At 37.8% G+C, this 17,748-nt stretch overlaps 1 protein-coding gene and 1 long non-coding RNA gene across 30 annotated transcripts in view; one reads left to right on the top strand and one right to left on the bottom strand.

The window, feature by feature from the left end:
• Nucleotides 1-17,748, bottom strand: part of LOC105486162 (PR/SET domain 5) — a 344,263-nt gene that overhangs the window by 170,280 nt on the left and 156,235 nt on the right. For 21 of the 29 annotated variants that reach the window (XR_011621027.1, XR_011621024.1, XR_011621028.1 and 18 more), the window contains one exon: nucleotides 9,411-9,496. The exons of 4 other annotated variants lie outside the window; for them this stretch is intronic. Coding sequence is in view for 7 of the 25 variants with exons in the window: in XM_011748886.3 (XP_011747188.1) it covers nucleotides 9,411-9,496 (86 nt within the window). In the remaining 18 variants the exon portion in view is untranslated. Of the gene's footprint in view, nucleotides 1-1,668; nucleotides 1,754-9,410; nucleotides 9,497-12,910; nucleotides 13,014-15,632; nucleotides 15,710-17,748 lie in introns of those variants that run through there. 4 more of the 29 variants (XM_011748887.2, XM_011748888.3, XR_011621033.1 and 1 more) reach the window with 3 other exon arrangements.
• Nucleotides 10,754-17,745, top strand: LOC105486161 (uncharacterized). The gene is made up of 3 exons (XR_011621034.1): nucleotides 10,754-10,894; nucleotides 11,794-11,868; nucleotides 17,610-17,745. It is a non-coding gene; the product is annotated as an uncharacterized lncRNA (long non-coding RNA).

The raw sequence follows: 17,748 nt of genomic DNA, 5'->3' as shown, positions 1-17,748 counted from the left end.
AGCTAGAAAGCCAAAATGGCTTACTCAGATGACTGGCAGTACATGTTGGCTACTGTGTGGCATGCCTATCTGGCCTCTCCACATTCCTTGGGGTCCTCACAACATGGTGGTTGGTCCCAAGAGATATAAGCAGAAGTTCAAAGCTTATTCTGTTCCAGCCTCAGAGGTCCTAGAACATCACTTCTGCTGCATTCTACTGTCCAAGCAAGTCATTTCATTGTTCCCAGCTCAGATTCGAGGAAAGGGAAACTGGACTGTACTGGTTAATGTAAAGAGCAGCATGTGCATACAGGGAGGAAAGAGATTACTGGCACCATCTTGGAGACTACCTTATTACACCATTATTCCAACTAATGCACATTATGTTCTAGATGGGTAGGTGGGTAGTACTAGCTTCCCCTCCCTGCAAAAACCTCAAGCTAAGCAAAGACATATTGAATGAGAATGCAAATACCATTTAAAAACTGTAGAAAAATCACAGTCAATGCCTCTAGTCAGTTCAATCCCTCACATTAATGTAACTCTACTCTTGTAACCTTAACTATAGTAAAACAGAATTTTGTTCCACAAAAGACTTTTGTCTATTTTCCTGTGGGATAATTAACCAATCCAAAAAGTTTGCCAAGAGAATGAAATCCAGCTTATTTAAAAATTTCACCTTTTATTCTCAAAGCCTATCAAAATCCAGAGAATCATGATCTTGCATGCCTGGACCAGAAGTCCTTATTTCAAGAACATCATTTGGCATGCCAAAAAAGTATTCCTAACTGGGAAATTTAAAACTTTCTTTTCTGGTGATATTTAAGAGAGCTGACTGGCTCATGGGCAGAAGTTACACAGAGATTAAGAATAGAGGGCACTCTGCCAAGTGGGTTGATGACCATCAGAAAGAATTTTCACAAAGGAGAAATGAAGAAAAAGAAAGGTGGTAACGATGCTGTCGGTCCCTGAAAGGAAAGTGATTTTTCAAGTGGTCTGATTTCCCTTTTACAAAAGAAAATGCCTTACTGTGATAGAATAAGAATGCTCAACTTCATGCAGGTATATATTTGGAGCCAAATAAAATACAATGGTATTTTAAAGTCATTTATCTTAAATGATTCCTTGGCAAGGCATACAAAATTCCCCAAGAAATATATGGGTTGTAGAAACAATAAAAGATTCACTAATTCCAAAATTGAATTAAAGATATTTTCAAACAGTGACAATGAGGCATATTCTTTTGTTGCTATAGGACAAAAGCTGATGAAGTTTAGAAATTATAAAAATGTTAAATTTTCTCCAAAATCATAATAAACTATTTTTAAAAGTTATTAAATTTGTACATCTCTTTTTCTTATCCAGACATAAAGACAGACACAGCTATGAGTGCTCCTCAGGCACTTAACCAAGATAATTGTGAATCCAGTATCCGCTCCTCCCCCTCCTTCCTCTCTAAACCCACAAGCTGCTCTTCCTATCTCTAGGTGGAAAATCACAATACCCCAAAATGCCCCTTGTAGGCATCCTAGATTCGTCTGTGACTCCTCCCTATTCTTCACCACCTATACTGAGTATGTCTAAACTTTGTCCAAACTTTGTCAACACTTACCTCAAAGGTGTCCCTCATATACATGCCTGACTCTCAGATCCCATGGCCATCTCATGTGGGTCCCTACTCCTGCTCACCTGGCTCCATCATGTCTCCTGACTGGGCCTCCCTGACTCAAGTGCTGCTTTCTTCAATTCTTGCTGGAGAATGATTCAGAGCAACCTTTCAAAGAGATAGAACTTATAATTTCACTCCTCTACTCGAAACCAAACCAAACACACACGATAAAATGTTTTCACAATTCATACCAACTCCTCAATCTCAGCCTATCTCAACATAAGTCATCCTTCAACATGTATCCTCACATTCAGTTACAGTGGACAGGCCACCCTTACTGTATCCGTAGGTGTGCACTTTGTTTATGCAGTCACATTTTTTTCTGGCCTGCCCTCTACCATACTCCTTCAAACACAACTCAAATATCACCCTCTATCTCTAGTCCTGGAATCCACCAGCCCTCCCAATCTGATTCAACCAACTTGCTTTTGTATCTGTCTCCTAAGCTTTTTATGCATGCCTCCTAATGTGTCCATAAGGATTTCAAGCTGATTCTCCCCTTAAAAGACTCCTTTCTGTTCTCAACCAAGGCTGCATATACTCTATACAATGCTCCTGGAGCTAGGAAAGTTCTTCTTGCCTTTTCCTCCCTTTAGCATACAGCAGCCCTCACTCCTCCTACCTTAACATCTTAATTCACATAGAATGAGCTCTTTTCTTTTTCCTTCAACATCACGCTTACACTCATTCACATGGTTCATCAGCTTGATGTATTGGTCAAAAAGTTTTTGCGATAATTTCCAAATCCTACATCAATAGACCACCCAAAGCCTCTAGATAAATTCAAAGGTGTCTGATGCCTAGGAACTCTGAGATACCCACCCTCATTTGGACTCAGAGACTCACGGTCTCACAGTGTCAAGAGAAAGTGCAAAAGGCACATGTCTGTTAAACCCAGACCTACAATCTGAATAACCTGAGGATCAGGGATGAGAAAGCTCATGAAAGAAAATTAATAAAATATAAAACAATATAACAGACTTGCTGTTACTTGTAACCACTGGCAATTCCATTTTAATTTTGTAAGAACTAATTTGGCTATTTCTGCAAACAAGGCTGGAGAGAACTGCAATCTTAGAAACCTGAAACCTGTATAAGCTAATTGGGTTTTTGAAATGGTGTTCAAAAGACAGAGTTTCTGAAATAACTTTCTAATTGGTCCAGGTGCCTTCCATGTTGAAATCAAAAGTGGTTATACAAGACATGAAGTTTTCTGTGGTAAACAGTTACAAACAACAATTTCTTTTGAACCTAATGTTTATAAAATGGGTATTTATGAGGTTGTGTCCTAACTCACTGAGTGACTGTTTTGGCTCAATGTATCTAATGCAATAAAAACATATGCTCTATAATTTTCAGATGATCCATAGTTCCTAAGACTAAAATGGACTTGAGGCACTGCATACAAAGAGTTCAGCAACTGGCATTTCTCTACCTCATGTAGTTTGGAGTGGTAAAGCAGACCTTTGAGACAAAGACAACAGAGAGAAGAAGGGAAAGGTCTGGCAGCATACCTGGGGTACCCCCAAGGCCAAAGGCCTTGGAAAAATTCAAATCTTTAAACCAAATCTCGGTTTAAAGCTACAGTGTGAAAACTAAGACAATCTTGGCCAAGCATGGTATTTCTCATTTATAATCCCAGTACTTTGGGAGGCTGAGGCCAAAAGATCACCTAAGCCTAGGAGCTCAAGACCAGGCTGGGCAACATAGCAAGATCCTGTCTCCACAAAAATTTAAAAACTTAGCCAGGCATGGTGGTGCATGCCTGTAGTCTCAGCTACTCAGAAGGCTGAGATTACAGGACCACTGAACCCAGGAGTTCAAGGTTGCAGTACACTATGATTGCACCACACACTCCAGCCTGGGCAGCAGAGCAAGACCCTCTCTCAAAAAAAAAAAAAAAAAAAAAAATCTTCCCCAAAAGAGGACCTGCTTCCTCCAAATAGCTCTCTCCTCCACCATGCAAGCAAAGAACAAAGACTATGAATGTGACAGGAAAAGGTAGATCTAGACAGGGATGAGAAATGACTCCAAGTGCCAGTGCCCCGAGGGCAAGCATGCTGAGGCTTGCCTGAGGCTGCCAGGGTCTGACTGCATCCTAGGAAACAGAGCCCCTTTAGAGAAACCATAGCAAAATGGCCTAAATTCACACAGGGCCTCTAAATAGGGGTGCTTCCCTGACTGAATGGAGGAGCTAACTGGACATGGAATGTAAGAAGTTCCGCTTTTATCAGCTCCTGGGCAGGAAATTAATCTAGAGCCATTAAGTGGGAAAAGTTATCCCCAAAAACCCTATATAGTTAAAAATAAATCACTACTCATAGGATGTGGAAAGCCACAAAGAACATCACCCCCAACTTAATAGTGACAAAAAAACTGAAAAATTTAGTCATTCTTTCAAGCTTAAGGTCATGAAACATTTTGTGAGCTATAAGGTCACAAGACAATCAGATGAACTAAATGTCAAAAAAAAAATGGAACACAGAATGGTCTCACCTTTGTCAGAGGAACACAGAACTGTCACAAAATGGGTAGGAAGAAAACAAGTGATGGTTGATTCCTTAAGGATTGCGGACTAGCATTTCGGTTAGAATCCTGGGGACCCTGGCACATGGAAAGTCCACAGCCACTCATCTCTTTTCCACTGGCTCCATCAGCATTCGTAAGAAAGATTAGACGCAGGGCAGGATACCTTAGAGAGCCCCCGGGTGGCACAGACAAGATCTGAGGGTGGAGTAGGAGTATCTGAAGGAACCCATCTGCTTTCTGTCTCTGTGCTGTGTGCGTACAAGGCGATGAGCAGCGGCTGCCAGGGAGCCGCACAAACCACCCAGGCCACAAACCTGCCTCACACAGGAAACAAAAGTCTTTGCCTCTGAGTGAGGAGGGAGACACCTGCCACATCCCAGATGTTACTGTGCTTTGACAGGAGGCAAAAGCTACCAGCTGCTGGGAACATGAAACTTTCAGGTGCTGTGGTCCCAGGCAATGACCCGTGGCCTCTGGAGAGAGACAGAACCTGCCTACATATCCTGCACTGACACCCAGGGGAGCCCAAGAACCCAAGGGATCCACAGGAGAGGTCTGCTGCTGTGGGAAGTGGGGCAGAAACCTCTTTCTCATGCCCCAAACCTTCTACTCCAAAGATACAAGGTGGAGCTCACCTGCCACAGCTGGTAGGGCCAGGAAACCATCCACCCTCTAGGCCTGTGCTGTACAACAGAGCTTTCTGTGGTGACTGTAATGTCCTATATCTGTGCTGTGGCATACAGTCGTCACCAGACACATGTGCCTCTAGAGCACCTGAAAAGTGGCAAATGTAACTGAAAAAGTAAATTTTTAATTGCATTTAATTAGATTTAATTAAAATTTAAATTTCGATAGCGATAGGTAGCTAGTGGTTAGGACACTGCAGCTGACCCTGAGTGGAGTCAGAGGCAGGGGGCACCTAGCACCAGGGTAGAGGCAGAAATTCTGATAAAGTCACAACCCTGAGACTCAAGTGCAGAGCACCTACCCAACTAATGCTAGAGCAGGGGCCCCAGGAAAGCCCTTTGGCCTACTTAAGTCTCGTGCCTAGTAACAAGCACCAGCAGGCTACTGCCAGTGGAGGGACAAAGGCAGAGAGAGAGAAACATGTTCTGTGGCAAAGGTACACAGGATCTGCCAAAACCTGATGGTGAGGAAGGATCCTCAAGAAAAGCCTGCTGAGCCTCCAGGCCTCGCATGAAGAACACAGCAGCAGCAGTCCACCCACTGGAGAAGCTTATAGCCTGTGGTGACCACAGGAACAATAAACCCCAAACCTAGCTTAGCTCCTGACCAGACTGACTCAAGCCCTCACTCACATTAACAGCCTAGCAGAAGAAGAAGTATACCTATTTCCAGGCATAAGCAGTGTTTACTTTAGTCTCCAATTAGACTTAGAGACTTAGTTTCTTTTACACACACACACACACAAACAGACGTGCAAAAATTATGTTACACTTAAAAAACAAACTCCTGCAATCTTCCCACTCATTATCAAGAGATAGAATAGTCAAAACAATGAGATCCACAGATGGCCCTGATGGTGGAAACACCAAAGAAAGAATTTAAAATGATTACAATTAATATGTCAAAGAATTCAGTGAAAAAGGTGGGTCACACAGATGAACAAATGGGCAATTTCAATAGAAATATAGAAACCATTTATTTTCTTATTTATTTATTTTATTTTTAAATGCAAATTTAAAACTGAAATGTGTTACGGCCTAAATGTAATAGTATTTTTTTTTAACTGAGTCTTACAGGGTCTTACTCTGTCATTTAGGCTGAAGTGCAGTGGCACGATCATAGCTCACTGCAGCCTCGAACTCCTGGCCTCAAGCAATCCTCCCACCTCAGCCTCCCAAAGTGCTGGAAATACAGGAATCAGCCACTGTGCCAGGCCTTATGGAAACAATTTTTTAAAATCCAAGTGAAAATGCTAGAGATGAAAAACATAATATCAAAGATGCACTCCTTCAATAGGCAGACAGCACAACAGAGGTAGAAAAATCAATGAAGTTGAAAATATCAATAGAAATTAGAAACACAGAGAAAAACACTGTTTTTTTTTTTTTTTAATGCAAAGGAAACAAAAAGAGAATAGAGTATTCAAGAACTCTGGAACAATATCAAATAGTCTAACATGTGTAACTGGTGTCCCATAAGAAGACAGAAAGAAAGGGACAAAACAAATTTGAAAAAAAAAAAATGGCCAAGAATTTTCTGAAATTTAACTAAAGATAGCAGACTACAGATTTAAGCTGCAAAAATACAATGAAAAACACAACTAGGTACAACATAGCCAGAAGCTGAAAACAACAAATATAAAGAGAATATACTGAAGGAAGTAAAATCACCAGACTTCACCTCAAACCCTGGTCTCTCCAAGAAAGGTCAATGATTAATTAGATTTTGGCAAAATTATCTCCCACATCTGGGGCTCTTACTGTATCCTATAGACAGTAACCAGAGAGTAAATGGCTTTATGTTCCTTCTAGAAGGCATTCATGCAGTCACCACAGAATGCAAACTTGGGGGTACAGGCCTGACACAGCATCTTGGGTTGTCTCAGCAAAACTTCCTAAAGATGTACCTTACTGAATTAGATAGCTTATTTTTTTTCTGTTGTTGCTAAAATGGAATTAAAAACTTTTAAAATAGGACCAAAAATGTCTGGGAATTAGAGTTATTTAAATGCTTATGTAATGTGAATGCAAAATTGAAACTGAAATGTGTTATGGCCCAAATGTAACAGTATCTTTTTTGACTGGAGTCTTACAAAATGCAAATAATACTGGGAAAATATGATCTTGCAGAGGTTGTTCCTCTAGAATATTTTTTAAAATCTCTTTTGAGTTTTAATAATAGTTTGATTGTACTAGCTGATAACCTTAGTAGGCTTTTGAAAATTTGAACTAATATGCAAAGACTATCTGTATTTATTCAATGCTTAGGAAACAGTATTTTCAAAATAAAACTGCTTGGGTAAAATATTTTAAAAATGCACAAAAAAGGAAAATTAAAAAAGAGTTTGAGGTAAAACCCAAAAGGCTTACACATATTTACCCTGTTCCTTGGATCTTCTACTCATTGTGGGCGATCCTGCCTAAAATCCTGAGTGCTCCCGGTCTGTACATTCTCTTGAGTTCCCTTCGTCAAAGCCTAGAATTTGTTTTCTTTTTGTGCAGTTAATGTCAGAAAACTTCTGACAAGGGACCATCTGCAGCTGAATACTTTGGAGACAGTGTTGGAATCCTTATATCGAGGTTCAAAAATTCAAAAGGATACGGGACTTTTAAATTTGGGGTCATTACTGTAATTTGTTTAGTGTGGAAATATACCAGAAAATATATGAGCCGGTGGAATGAGAAAATATTCAGTTGAATAATAGGCAAAAAATTGCAAATGGTCTCTGTAGCCAATCTCCCTAGGTTCAAATCTCAACTCTGCCACTTATTTGTTTGTGCCTCAGTTTCTTGTTTTTCAAAAAGAAATCATAATAACAGCTACCTCATAGAGTTGTTGTGAAGCTTAAATAAATTAATAAATGCAAAGGTCTAAAAGAGTACTGGCATGTAATTAGTGATTGTGTGTTTATTTTTATTCATCTTAACTATCTGTATTATTCTCATTAATAACTTTATATTAAAATGAAGTAAAAACCAACTCAATTGAATCGGAAATGTCTCACCTTCCTGAAAAACCCCAAAAATATTTTTTCTTGCAGTGATTTAAACAGCTTCTTCCGTGTTGTAATCATGTCTACCTTCAGTAATCAAGTAAAACAACATCATATGTAAATTTCTGTCAATATCACTGGTTTCTATTAAGAGGAACCAGGGCCCCTTTGCCTATGTCCGCATCTTTTAAATAAATACATTATTGATACATCTGTGACAACTGCTCCATGTAAAATAACCTCCTAATCTAAAGCTAATTTAAACCTCTTTCATAATACTCATTGTGAAATATTTTGGATATTGTATATTTAAATCATGCTATTATAAACAGGAATATCTTTCTAATGCTTTACGGTTTATGAAGTACTTTTATATCTAGGAAGTACTCCAATTCCTAATATTCACATAATATGAATATGATACTACAAACTAGAATGAGAAACCTGCTATAGATTTGTTTTAATGAGTGGAGAAGCTCCCTCTCTTCACTACAAAGACAAATAAAGTATTTTCTTAAGGGGACCTCAGGGGATAGATTTTATGTGCTGCCGAACTGAAGTGGAGGGCTACAGTATTATTTTACCAGGAATAATATTACTATTATGTGTTTTCTCTAAAGTTTTTCTTTTATAGCTAAGGTAAAAAGTAAAATCCAGGAGCGGTTTAAATTAGAATTGTTCTAAAGGGGATTAGATAAGTCTCTTAATATTTGAAAAAAAATATCATTTACATACAGACCATATGCACTTTAAAAGGCGAAACTGAAAATAAACTGAAAGATAATGCAGTGAAAAGTTGAATAGAGCAAAATCAACAATAGCTATTTAAAACAACACAAAATTTCCATGTGGAAAGTTCATTTAAAGTGTCTAATTGTGCCTTAAATGGAATAGTTAGCTATGAAATGGTGGTGATGGTGAGTAAGCTGCCTACATTTTTTTAAAGGCATGTGAAACAGATGCTTGAGTCTGGAAAAGGCATAGATAACAGAACGACAATAGTTCAGTGAGAGTGTTGACAGCAAAGGAACAAAGGGTATCCTGGGAAGAATAAGCCACAGCACTAGGCATGCCCTGTGAAGCACTGAGTTACACTTCCTTATTTTCCACCTGTCCTGGTAATTTATCTGCAATGTCTTTCTTGCAAACATACTTGCTCATCAGTATTACTTAATGGTCAAATGCTGACAAATTTGCAGACTCTATTAAAAAATGTTCCTATTACTGGTGAATGTTCTGCAGGAAAAACCTTTAAATATTGTAGTATTAAAATGTTAAAAATTTATTTATCTTGCAGTTCATCATTTACAACTCCTGAAAATTGATTCCTGATTCAAAGAATAAAAACCTTTTTGGGGTTTCAATTCGTGTTTTTTTTCATCTTTTTTTTCATTGTTTTGTCTTTTAAAAAAATTATCCTTAAATGTCTATCATAAATATAGATATATAACTTCCAGTATATTGCCTTTATTTTGTAATATAAAGTTAAATATATTTCCTTTAAAAAAGTATGGTTTTCATGATCAATATTAATGAAATAGAATATAATCTTACCCTGGTGTGAGTACGAATGTGCATCTTCAGTCCATCATTTTTACTGAATCCTTTTTCACAGTAAGGACATTGATAGGGACGCTCACCTACAAATAAAGGAAGCCTGAATGTCAGGAAAACGTGAAGTAGCAGAACCAGTCCTGTGCTATCACTTCTCATACACTCAGATCCTGGCCACCACACATGCCCTGTGCTACTTCAAGTGGGCTCCAGGCACAGCAGGGCAGACCCAAGCATGGGCTGTGCAGGACAGCAGTGGACTGTGGCCTCCCCTCCTGTGGAGAGGGCACCGAGCCCAGGGCACTTCTGATACTCAAAAATAAACATTTGCCAGTAGCATATTTGCTGCATATTCCTTTTAATACTTGAGTCCGAATTAAATCTCGTAATTTTAAGAATTTGTTAAAAATATTTTATGTTAATCAATTTGCTCTGTCACTGTACTACTCTTTAAAGGGGAATTATTTACCTGATTTATTGACACTTTGTTTTGTTTCATATAAATGAATTTGACTCAGTTAAGGCTGTGAGTTTCAAAAGAATTTCATAAAATTGGTGTATGTTCAAAAGGACCATTGGTAGTTAAACTAAATAATAATTAAGCCACACTTTCTGATATAATCAACTACCTCTCACCTAGAGGCTATAATTTTGAAAATAGCCAAGATGTTTTTCAAGACAAGCACATGCATACACAGCACATTTAAAAAAAAAAAATTCTACTGTGAAATGACAAAACTGTGACAAAATTTAATCTCCAAAAGGGATCTGAAGATGCCCTCTTATAAAAGCCAAATTATTTAGGATGGACAGTAGCTCAAAATCACTAATTGATTTATTATTTCATTTAACAATGTACTTACACAGCAGGATGCTAGACCCTGGCTGCAATCAAAGATCAATAAAATAAAATATTTTCCTTCAGCTAATGTAAAACTTCTGTCTTCCCTTCAGAGCCAGGCCTTCTGACTAGCAGTGTATGTTCTTCCTCTACTCTCTCATGTTCCATTTGGTTCTGATTTTAATTCAACCTGGATATCATGTGCATTATCCCAGTCAACTCCCTTATGGGGTCAACAATGCCCTTTGTTGCTTGATCCAGTGATTACTTTTCAACAAGGCCTTACTTGACCTCTCCCCTGTCCCTAACACTGCTTCATGAAATGGACAGTTACATTCCTGGGTCTCAAGGTTGGCCCCATTGCACAATGGCCTTGCACTGTTCTCCCAAACTTTGTTTCCAGCAGTGACATCATATGAAAGCACCTGCAGCAGTGCCCCTGCCAGGCGGCATTTTCTAGCCTCTCCTCCTTGGGGAGGAGCACCCAGGATTCTCCCTTTGGACCAGGCACTGTAAAATGGTGACAAACACCCAAACTAGCAAGAAACTAAAAACAACAATCACAACACAAACAGGAACAGGTCCTTAAATGAGCTATCCAGACTTGCCAACTTCTCTGAGACAAAATCAACCTTTGTACTAGGTAAGCTGACCTAGACTTATTGACCTCAGGATCATCATGACTCTGGGAAGGTGTGGCTTTTCAAAGTCAGTAGGACAAAGGCTTGGTAACATTTAGGAAAACATAATCTTATTATCTAAATTCCAGATCTCTATTGAGCCCCAATCGCCAGGTATAGATATGTCTAACAGGTACCCTCCTTTGGGTATCTCACAAACAGCTTAAATCAGTGTGCATTGTTTTGAATTTGTGGTATTTATCCTTTGGTCTTGTGTGTGCTATATATCCTGTCCTGATTAGTTGTACAGTAAGCAAATAAAAAACTTGTTGTACCTAGTTAGCAAATAAAAAACTTGGGAGCCATTCAAGATAACCCCCCACTTTTTTACTCACTTCTCCCTCCACCCAGACTCTAAGTCACAATGATATCACTTCTCTGATGTATCTAGAATGTTTCTATTTCAGGATGATGATATAAAATGAACATCACAGTAATAGCAGTAACAGCATTGGCAGCAACAGTAGGAGTGCAGCAGGAGCTATCATTTATTGAGATCTTAATCATTTAACTTTGAACCACAAAGGAAAAGGACAGGAAGAAAACATAGCAGAATGCGACTGCTAAATGGTGGTAGCTCCTGCATCACACAATTCCAGATAATTTTTTCATTTTCTTCTTCATAAAGTACAAAAAGTCATTTTTTAGATTTTCAAAGTTTATTTTACTTTGGTGATAGATAATAAAGAAGGCTAAAATGTTTCCTTCTTATTTATGAACAATGAAATCATCAATAAATCAAATCTATATTAGGGATAAAGCACGATAAGAATAGCAACATGCTCTACACTTATGTAAAATTATTTTTCTAGCAAGCCTAAGATAATTTAATATTCATAGCTATTCTCTTTGTATCACATAGCTTTACATCTGGTTTTGTTCTCCAAATACCAATAGAGAGGCCAGCAAACAAAAACAAAAGACTTGCAGTCATCAGGTAAATAATTATGTTTATCCTAATATAGTATACCAGGTTACTATTTCCTGTCATAACAGCCAAAATCCATCAAGCAAAGAAAGAAATATATAGTTAAAGACTAGTAAGGAATTTTAAAGAAGGGAACATAACGAATCCATTTCCAACTTTACCTACTGTCATAATATAGGAATTCTGTCCATAGACTTAAAAAGGCTAACTTCTTTTAAGACATAGCTTTTTTAAATTATTTTTTTGGAATGTGATTGTCCTGGGTTTGAATACTGCTCATCCACTGTCCAGTTGTAACTCCGAGAAAATCATCCAACGCCATTGAACCTTTGAAAAACTGGATAAATTATACCTATCCTATGGGTGTGGCGACCATATATCCAGATTTGTCTAAAGTAGTCTCAGTTTATGCCTGTTATCCTAGAACAATATAGTAATAGCTGGTTAATTTTACATGTCAACTTGACTAGGTTAAGGGATGTGGCCAGGTAGCTGGTAAAACATTATTTCTGGGTCTCTGAGGGTGTGTCCAGAAGAGATGAGCATTTGAATTAGTAGACTGTGTAAAGATCCACCCTCACCAACGTGGGCAGGCATCATTCAATCCATTGAGGACCAGGATAGAACAAAAAGATGGAGGAACAGTGAATTAATTAATTATCTCTCTTTCCCTCCTCCTCTTCCTCCTCCTCCTTTCCACTTCTTTCCTTTTTCTTTCTTTCTTTCTCTCTTTCTTTCTCTTTCTTTCTTTTCTTTTCTTTCTCTCTCTCTCTTTTTCTTTTCTTTCTCTCTCTCTCTTTCTTTCTTTTTCTTTCCTCCTTCTCCTTCTTCTTCTTCTTCTCCTCTTCCCCCTCCTCCTCTTCCCCTTCCTCTTCTACTTCTCTCCCTCCCTCCCTCCCTCCATCTCTCTCCTTGATCTGAGATGACATCCATCTTCTGCCCTTGCATAAGGAAGCTCCCAGTTCTCTGGCCTTCAGACTCCAGTACTTACATCAACAAACCCCTGCTGCTGGTTTTCAGGCCTTTGGTCTTGGACTGAGTTACACCTTTGGCTCACCTGGTTTGCAGAACTTCAAACTCAGGTTATATTACACCTCTGGCTTTCCCGGGTCTCTTGCAAAATGGCACATCGTGGAACTTCTTGGCCTCCATAACTGTGTAAACCAATTCCCATAATCAATCTCCTCATATATATCTATACATATGCTATTGGTTCTTTTTCTCTGGAGAACCCTAATACAATATTACTCCCTTTCACTCTCACCAGTGTCTCAATTGGGACAACAGATACAAGGTCACTTGTTATGAATGGAATTGTGCCCTCCCACACCAAATTCATATGTTTAAGTCCTAAACCCCAGTACCTCATAATATGGTCTTACTTGGCAACTGGGTTGTTGCAAACGTTACTGGAGTAGTGTGGGACTCTAATCAAATATGACTGATGTCCTCATAAAAAGATTGCCTTGTGAAGACAGAGACACACAGGGAGAATGCCATGTGAAGACTGGAATTATGCTGCCACAAACCAAGAACTATCAGAAGCCAGGAGAGAGGCCTGGAGCAGATCCTTCCCTAGTGCCTTCAGAGGGAGCATGGCCATGCAAGTGCCTTGATCCCAGACTTGCAGCCTCCAGAACTGAGAGGCGACACAGTTTTATTGTTTAAGCCACTCAGTTTGTGACATCTTGCTACAACAGCCCTAACAAATTAACACAGTCATCCTACTCTTTTTTTTTTAAGATGGAGTTCGCTCTGTCATTCAGGCTGGAGTGCAGTGGTACAATCTCGGCTCACTGCAACCTCCGCCTCCCGGGTTCACGCCATTCTCCTTCCTCAGCCTCCCGAGTAGCTGGGACTACAGGTGTCCGCCACCACACCTGGCTAATTTTTGTATTTTTAGTAGAGACGGGGTTTCACCGTGTTAGCCAGGATGGTCTCGACCTCCTGACCTCGTGATCCACCCACCTCCGCCTCCCAAAGTGCTGGGATTACAGGCCTGAGCCACTGCGCCCAGCCCAGTCATCCTACTCTTAACAGTGGCAATTACTCTTATCACTGATGTCTACACATCTGTTGCCCATGAGGTCTACATAAACCACTCAGAACACCTCTAGATGACTGGTATTTCTACCCCATGCCACTCCCCAACACTGAGCTGACATATCTGGGAAACTTGGGTAAGTTCAACTCTATTCCTTCATTCCATCCTAGAATGTACTCCAGCTTCAAAGTGCATGACCATGTAAATGGCTTTTATAAGCAATTTATTTGAAAACTATACTGTGTAGTTTGCAAATCAGCTCAGACTCTACATTAAACTTCTACCCTCTTGGTTGAAGGATGCTTAGGGCACTCCTGCGTCTCTTTCGGACTCCAAGGACAAAGCTATCTGCTATCTCCAAGAACAAAGCTATCACACAATTGGAACCTGAAGGTTACCTGTACAGTCAACATGTTAATAATTACTAAAGTCATTTTCCTAATTTTCATATTAAAGATAAATTGTTATTCTTAGGTTTTCAAACTCACATTATGCATATGATATTTGCCTTCATTATTTCAAATTACTGTGAAGAATGTTTCTAGGAAATATTTTCACCTACACATAAAATGATCCTGCAGAGAACAAAAACTTATCTTCAATTTTAGTCAACTCTAAGAACACAGGTCACTGTCAGTACCTGGGCTCTGATGTACAATGCGATCCAACTTCAAATAACTACTATGTTTTAATATCTCAGGTGTCTTTAGACATTATCTCTATTTTGCTTAGGCTAGTCACAGTATTCAAATTCTGACTAACATGTAAATTAATTAATCTGAAAATTAGCCAAAAAAAGTAGCTAAGAACAAATCTAAATGGAAACAATAACAATAGCTAAAATGTATAGAGTCTATTAGGTTTTATTCTACAGTTCAGAATGCTTAACACACATTAGCAATTTTAATTCTTGCAACAATATTATAATCTAAGTATTCATATCCCTAGTTTACAAATGAGGAAAGTAAGGCACAGAAAGGATAAGTAATTTGCTCAAGATGACATAGCTTCTTATGTAGTGGAGGCTGAGTTTGAACCCACTCTTAACCTCATGCCATCACATATATTAGTAATATGGCTAGCATTTTGCATAAATTGGGTTAGACTTTCTAAAGTTAATGACAAAAACTCTGCTTCTCACAATAACCGTTAACATTAACCAGATCTTTCTGGCTGGTAGATTCCAGCATTCTTTTGGTTATCAATGCTCATCAAGAAAAAGTAGGGGGCAGGTTAGGAATGTGTGTTATGTCTTGAAGCAGTTCCCAGGTGAATGCAAATACTAACATAATATTAAGCTGTGTCTTGAGAACTATACACAGGTAGTCACTTTCAATGTTTAGAACGGAAATACAATATTGGTAAATATGACATACCGTCCTATGAGATTTAGGTATTAGATTAATAAAATAGATTTAGTGAGCACAGCAGCATAAATAATAATATTTATGTGTACATAAGCGCAAAACATTTTTCATTTAACTAAAGGAAAATAGATGAGTTCTTTGCATCTCTTTATTTAAATTATGTGCTGACACTGAATAACATTGAAAGCCACAGTGTTTTCTCTGAACAACACATCAAGGAACAAACAGAAGCATGATGGTAACTATAAAAAGTTGATTTTGGTTAATTTTTAAAGATGCCACAAAGTGGATACTCCATGAAGCTAATTTATTCATTCGTTAAATAGATTTTTTTTTTTTTTTTTTTTTTTTTTAGCACATACCATCTTCTAGTTACTGTCCTGGGCTTTGAGAATGCAGTTGCGAATAGTTTCACAAAATCACTGTCTCTTCAATTTTACTAGTGTAATGAGAAAGACAAGAAAAAGTTAAAGAAAATACATAAGATAATTTCAAATGCTGATAAATTATACAAAACAAGGACATAGGTTTAAGAAAGATCACTGGGCTGGAGAAGTGGGCAGGTGAAGAACTTAGCTAAAGTCACTAGCAAAGGCAAAAGGATTGAATAAATGCAGTTCCTTAATGCCAATTTAACATTATTCAAGCAGACTTCTTATAGCTCTTGGTCTTTGAATTGGAGGTACTTTAACTTACTCGGCTTGAAGTAAGTGTATCCAAATTCTCACTGCTGGAACACCTGAGATGGAAGTAGCTTAAAACTACATTATTTGAAATGTTTGGGGGGGATATTCAGAAAACAGCTCTAGAAAATTGGAGCTAGCCTTCCAAAGGCAGCTAGTAGTAATGAAAGGGAACATCTGGACGCCACATGGAACACCTAACTCGACTTGAGCCCAGCCTGGCCCCAACAAGCTACCTTGAGCCTTTGACAAAGAAAATGTATTATGATGACAACCACCCACTAGCAAGTATGGCTAATAACAATACGAAAAAAATCAAATCCTAGTTTAATATATGCCTTTCAGATTAAAATTTATATATGTTACCATATAGATGTTCCATATAAATGGAATATAATTTTAATTAAAGACATCAGAAGAATTCTAGCCCTCACCAAAGGATTAACATACTGTTACTAAAATAGCATCTTAAGAAAATTTGTGAAGGCAGTTTAGGATATTAATCTTACTGATAAAATGATCCTAAAGTCACATCAGTGAATAGCCATCTACTGCAATGTAACCACCTCAATATCCAACATCTTGACACAAATCCTTTCAAAAAATCTATGTTTACAATACATGAAATTAATGAAGAAAAACCTTGCAAATCACTTCAATCTTGATATTCTTAAATTAGAACATGGATTTAATTTAAGCAGTGAACCTGACCACTCTAGCAGAGACACAGAAATCAAAGTTTTGTTGATGCTACTAAATACACTGAATTAATATGTTAATAATGACCATAATCAAACTTGAAGATTAAAAAATGCAAAATTGTGAAGATGATAAATTATGTATCATGTATATTTTACCACAATTTTTTAAAAAGTGTACAGCCAATGTGCCCTATGCTTTGAAACATTCATAAACAAGCAGCAAAGCTTAATGTGTTTTAAATATATATGTATAATATATATATATAAAATTATCTGGATTAATATAAAAAGACCATTTTCAAAAAGCACTTCAATAACATTAACTTGTCATTTAACATATTTTGAAAACCAATGTAGATTTCAAAGAACTCATAATTCCTTGAAAATATGAAAAGATGTATATACAGAAAATGTAATTTAAAATGGAATAAAGTCAAACTTTATTATTTTCAATGAATCCAAATTAAATAATATTTAAAGATTTTGGAACCATAGCTTTACTTCTTACTTTGAGCTTTCTAACAAAAATCAGTTTTAGAGATGGCAACACTTTCAAGTGAAAAAGCAAACCTCAAAAGTGTATGTTTCATGAAAAATACTCTGAGATCATTCCACATGGTTGAACTTTAAAATATATGTATTATATGGGAATTCTTTAGAACTTTACCTTTTTTCCCATGAATATCAGGGGATATTTTGCTTTTGTAGACTAGGAAATAGTTACAAAACAGCAAACTGAATCATTCTAAATGAAAATTAAACCAAAAATGTAATTGTGAAAGCATCACCCAATTACTTTTCCAATCCCACCATTCCAATCCCTTCAGTTTATGGAGTATTTAATAAACTCAAAGTACACCATAGAGAGAAATGAAATGCTATACTGACAAATAGGAGTAGCTCAAGTTCATTCTTGGCATCTTTCTGTAATCGAAATACTTTTTTTTCCCTGCAGCAAAAAGAGCCATGAAACCCCACCGACCTCACCGAACCCCACCTTGTTACTCTTGGAATGCTCCATTAATCAAATTCTGAGGAATCTCCCTTAACCTAAACAAGTTAAACCCAAGGACACCATCTTTGAAAGAAGGACA

The sequence above is a fragment of the Macaca nemestrina genome, chromosome 3 (assembly GCF_043159975.1).
Source record: "Macaca nemestrina isolate mMacNem1 chromosome 3, mMacNem.hap1, whole genome shotgun sequence".
Taxonomy (NCBI): domain Eukaryota; kingdom Metazoa; phylum Chordata; class Mammalia; order Primates; family Cercopithecidae; genus Macaca; species Macaca nemestrina.
Note: the sequence above shows the minus strand (reverse complement) of the source record. Positions and strands in the feature narration are given on the sequence as shown.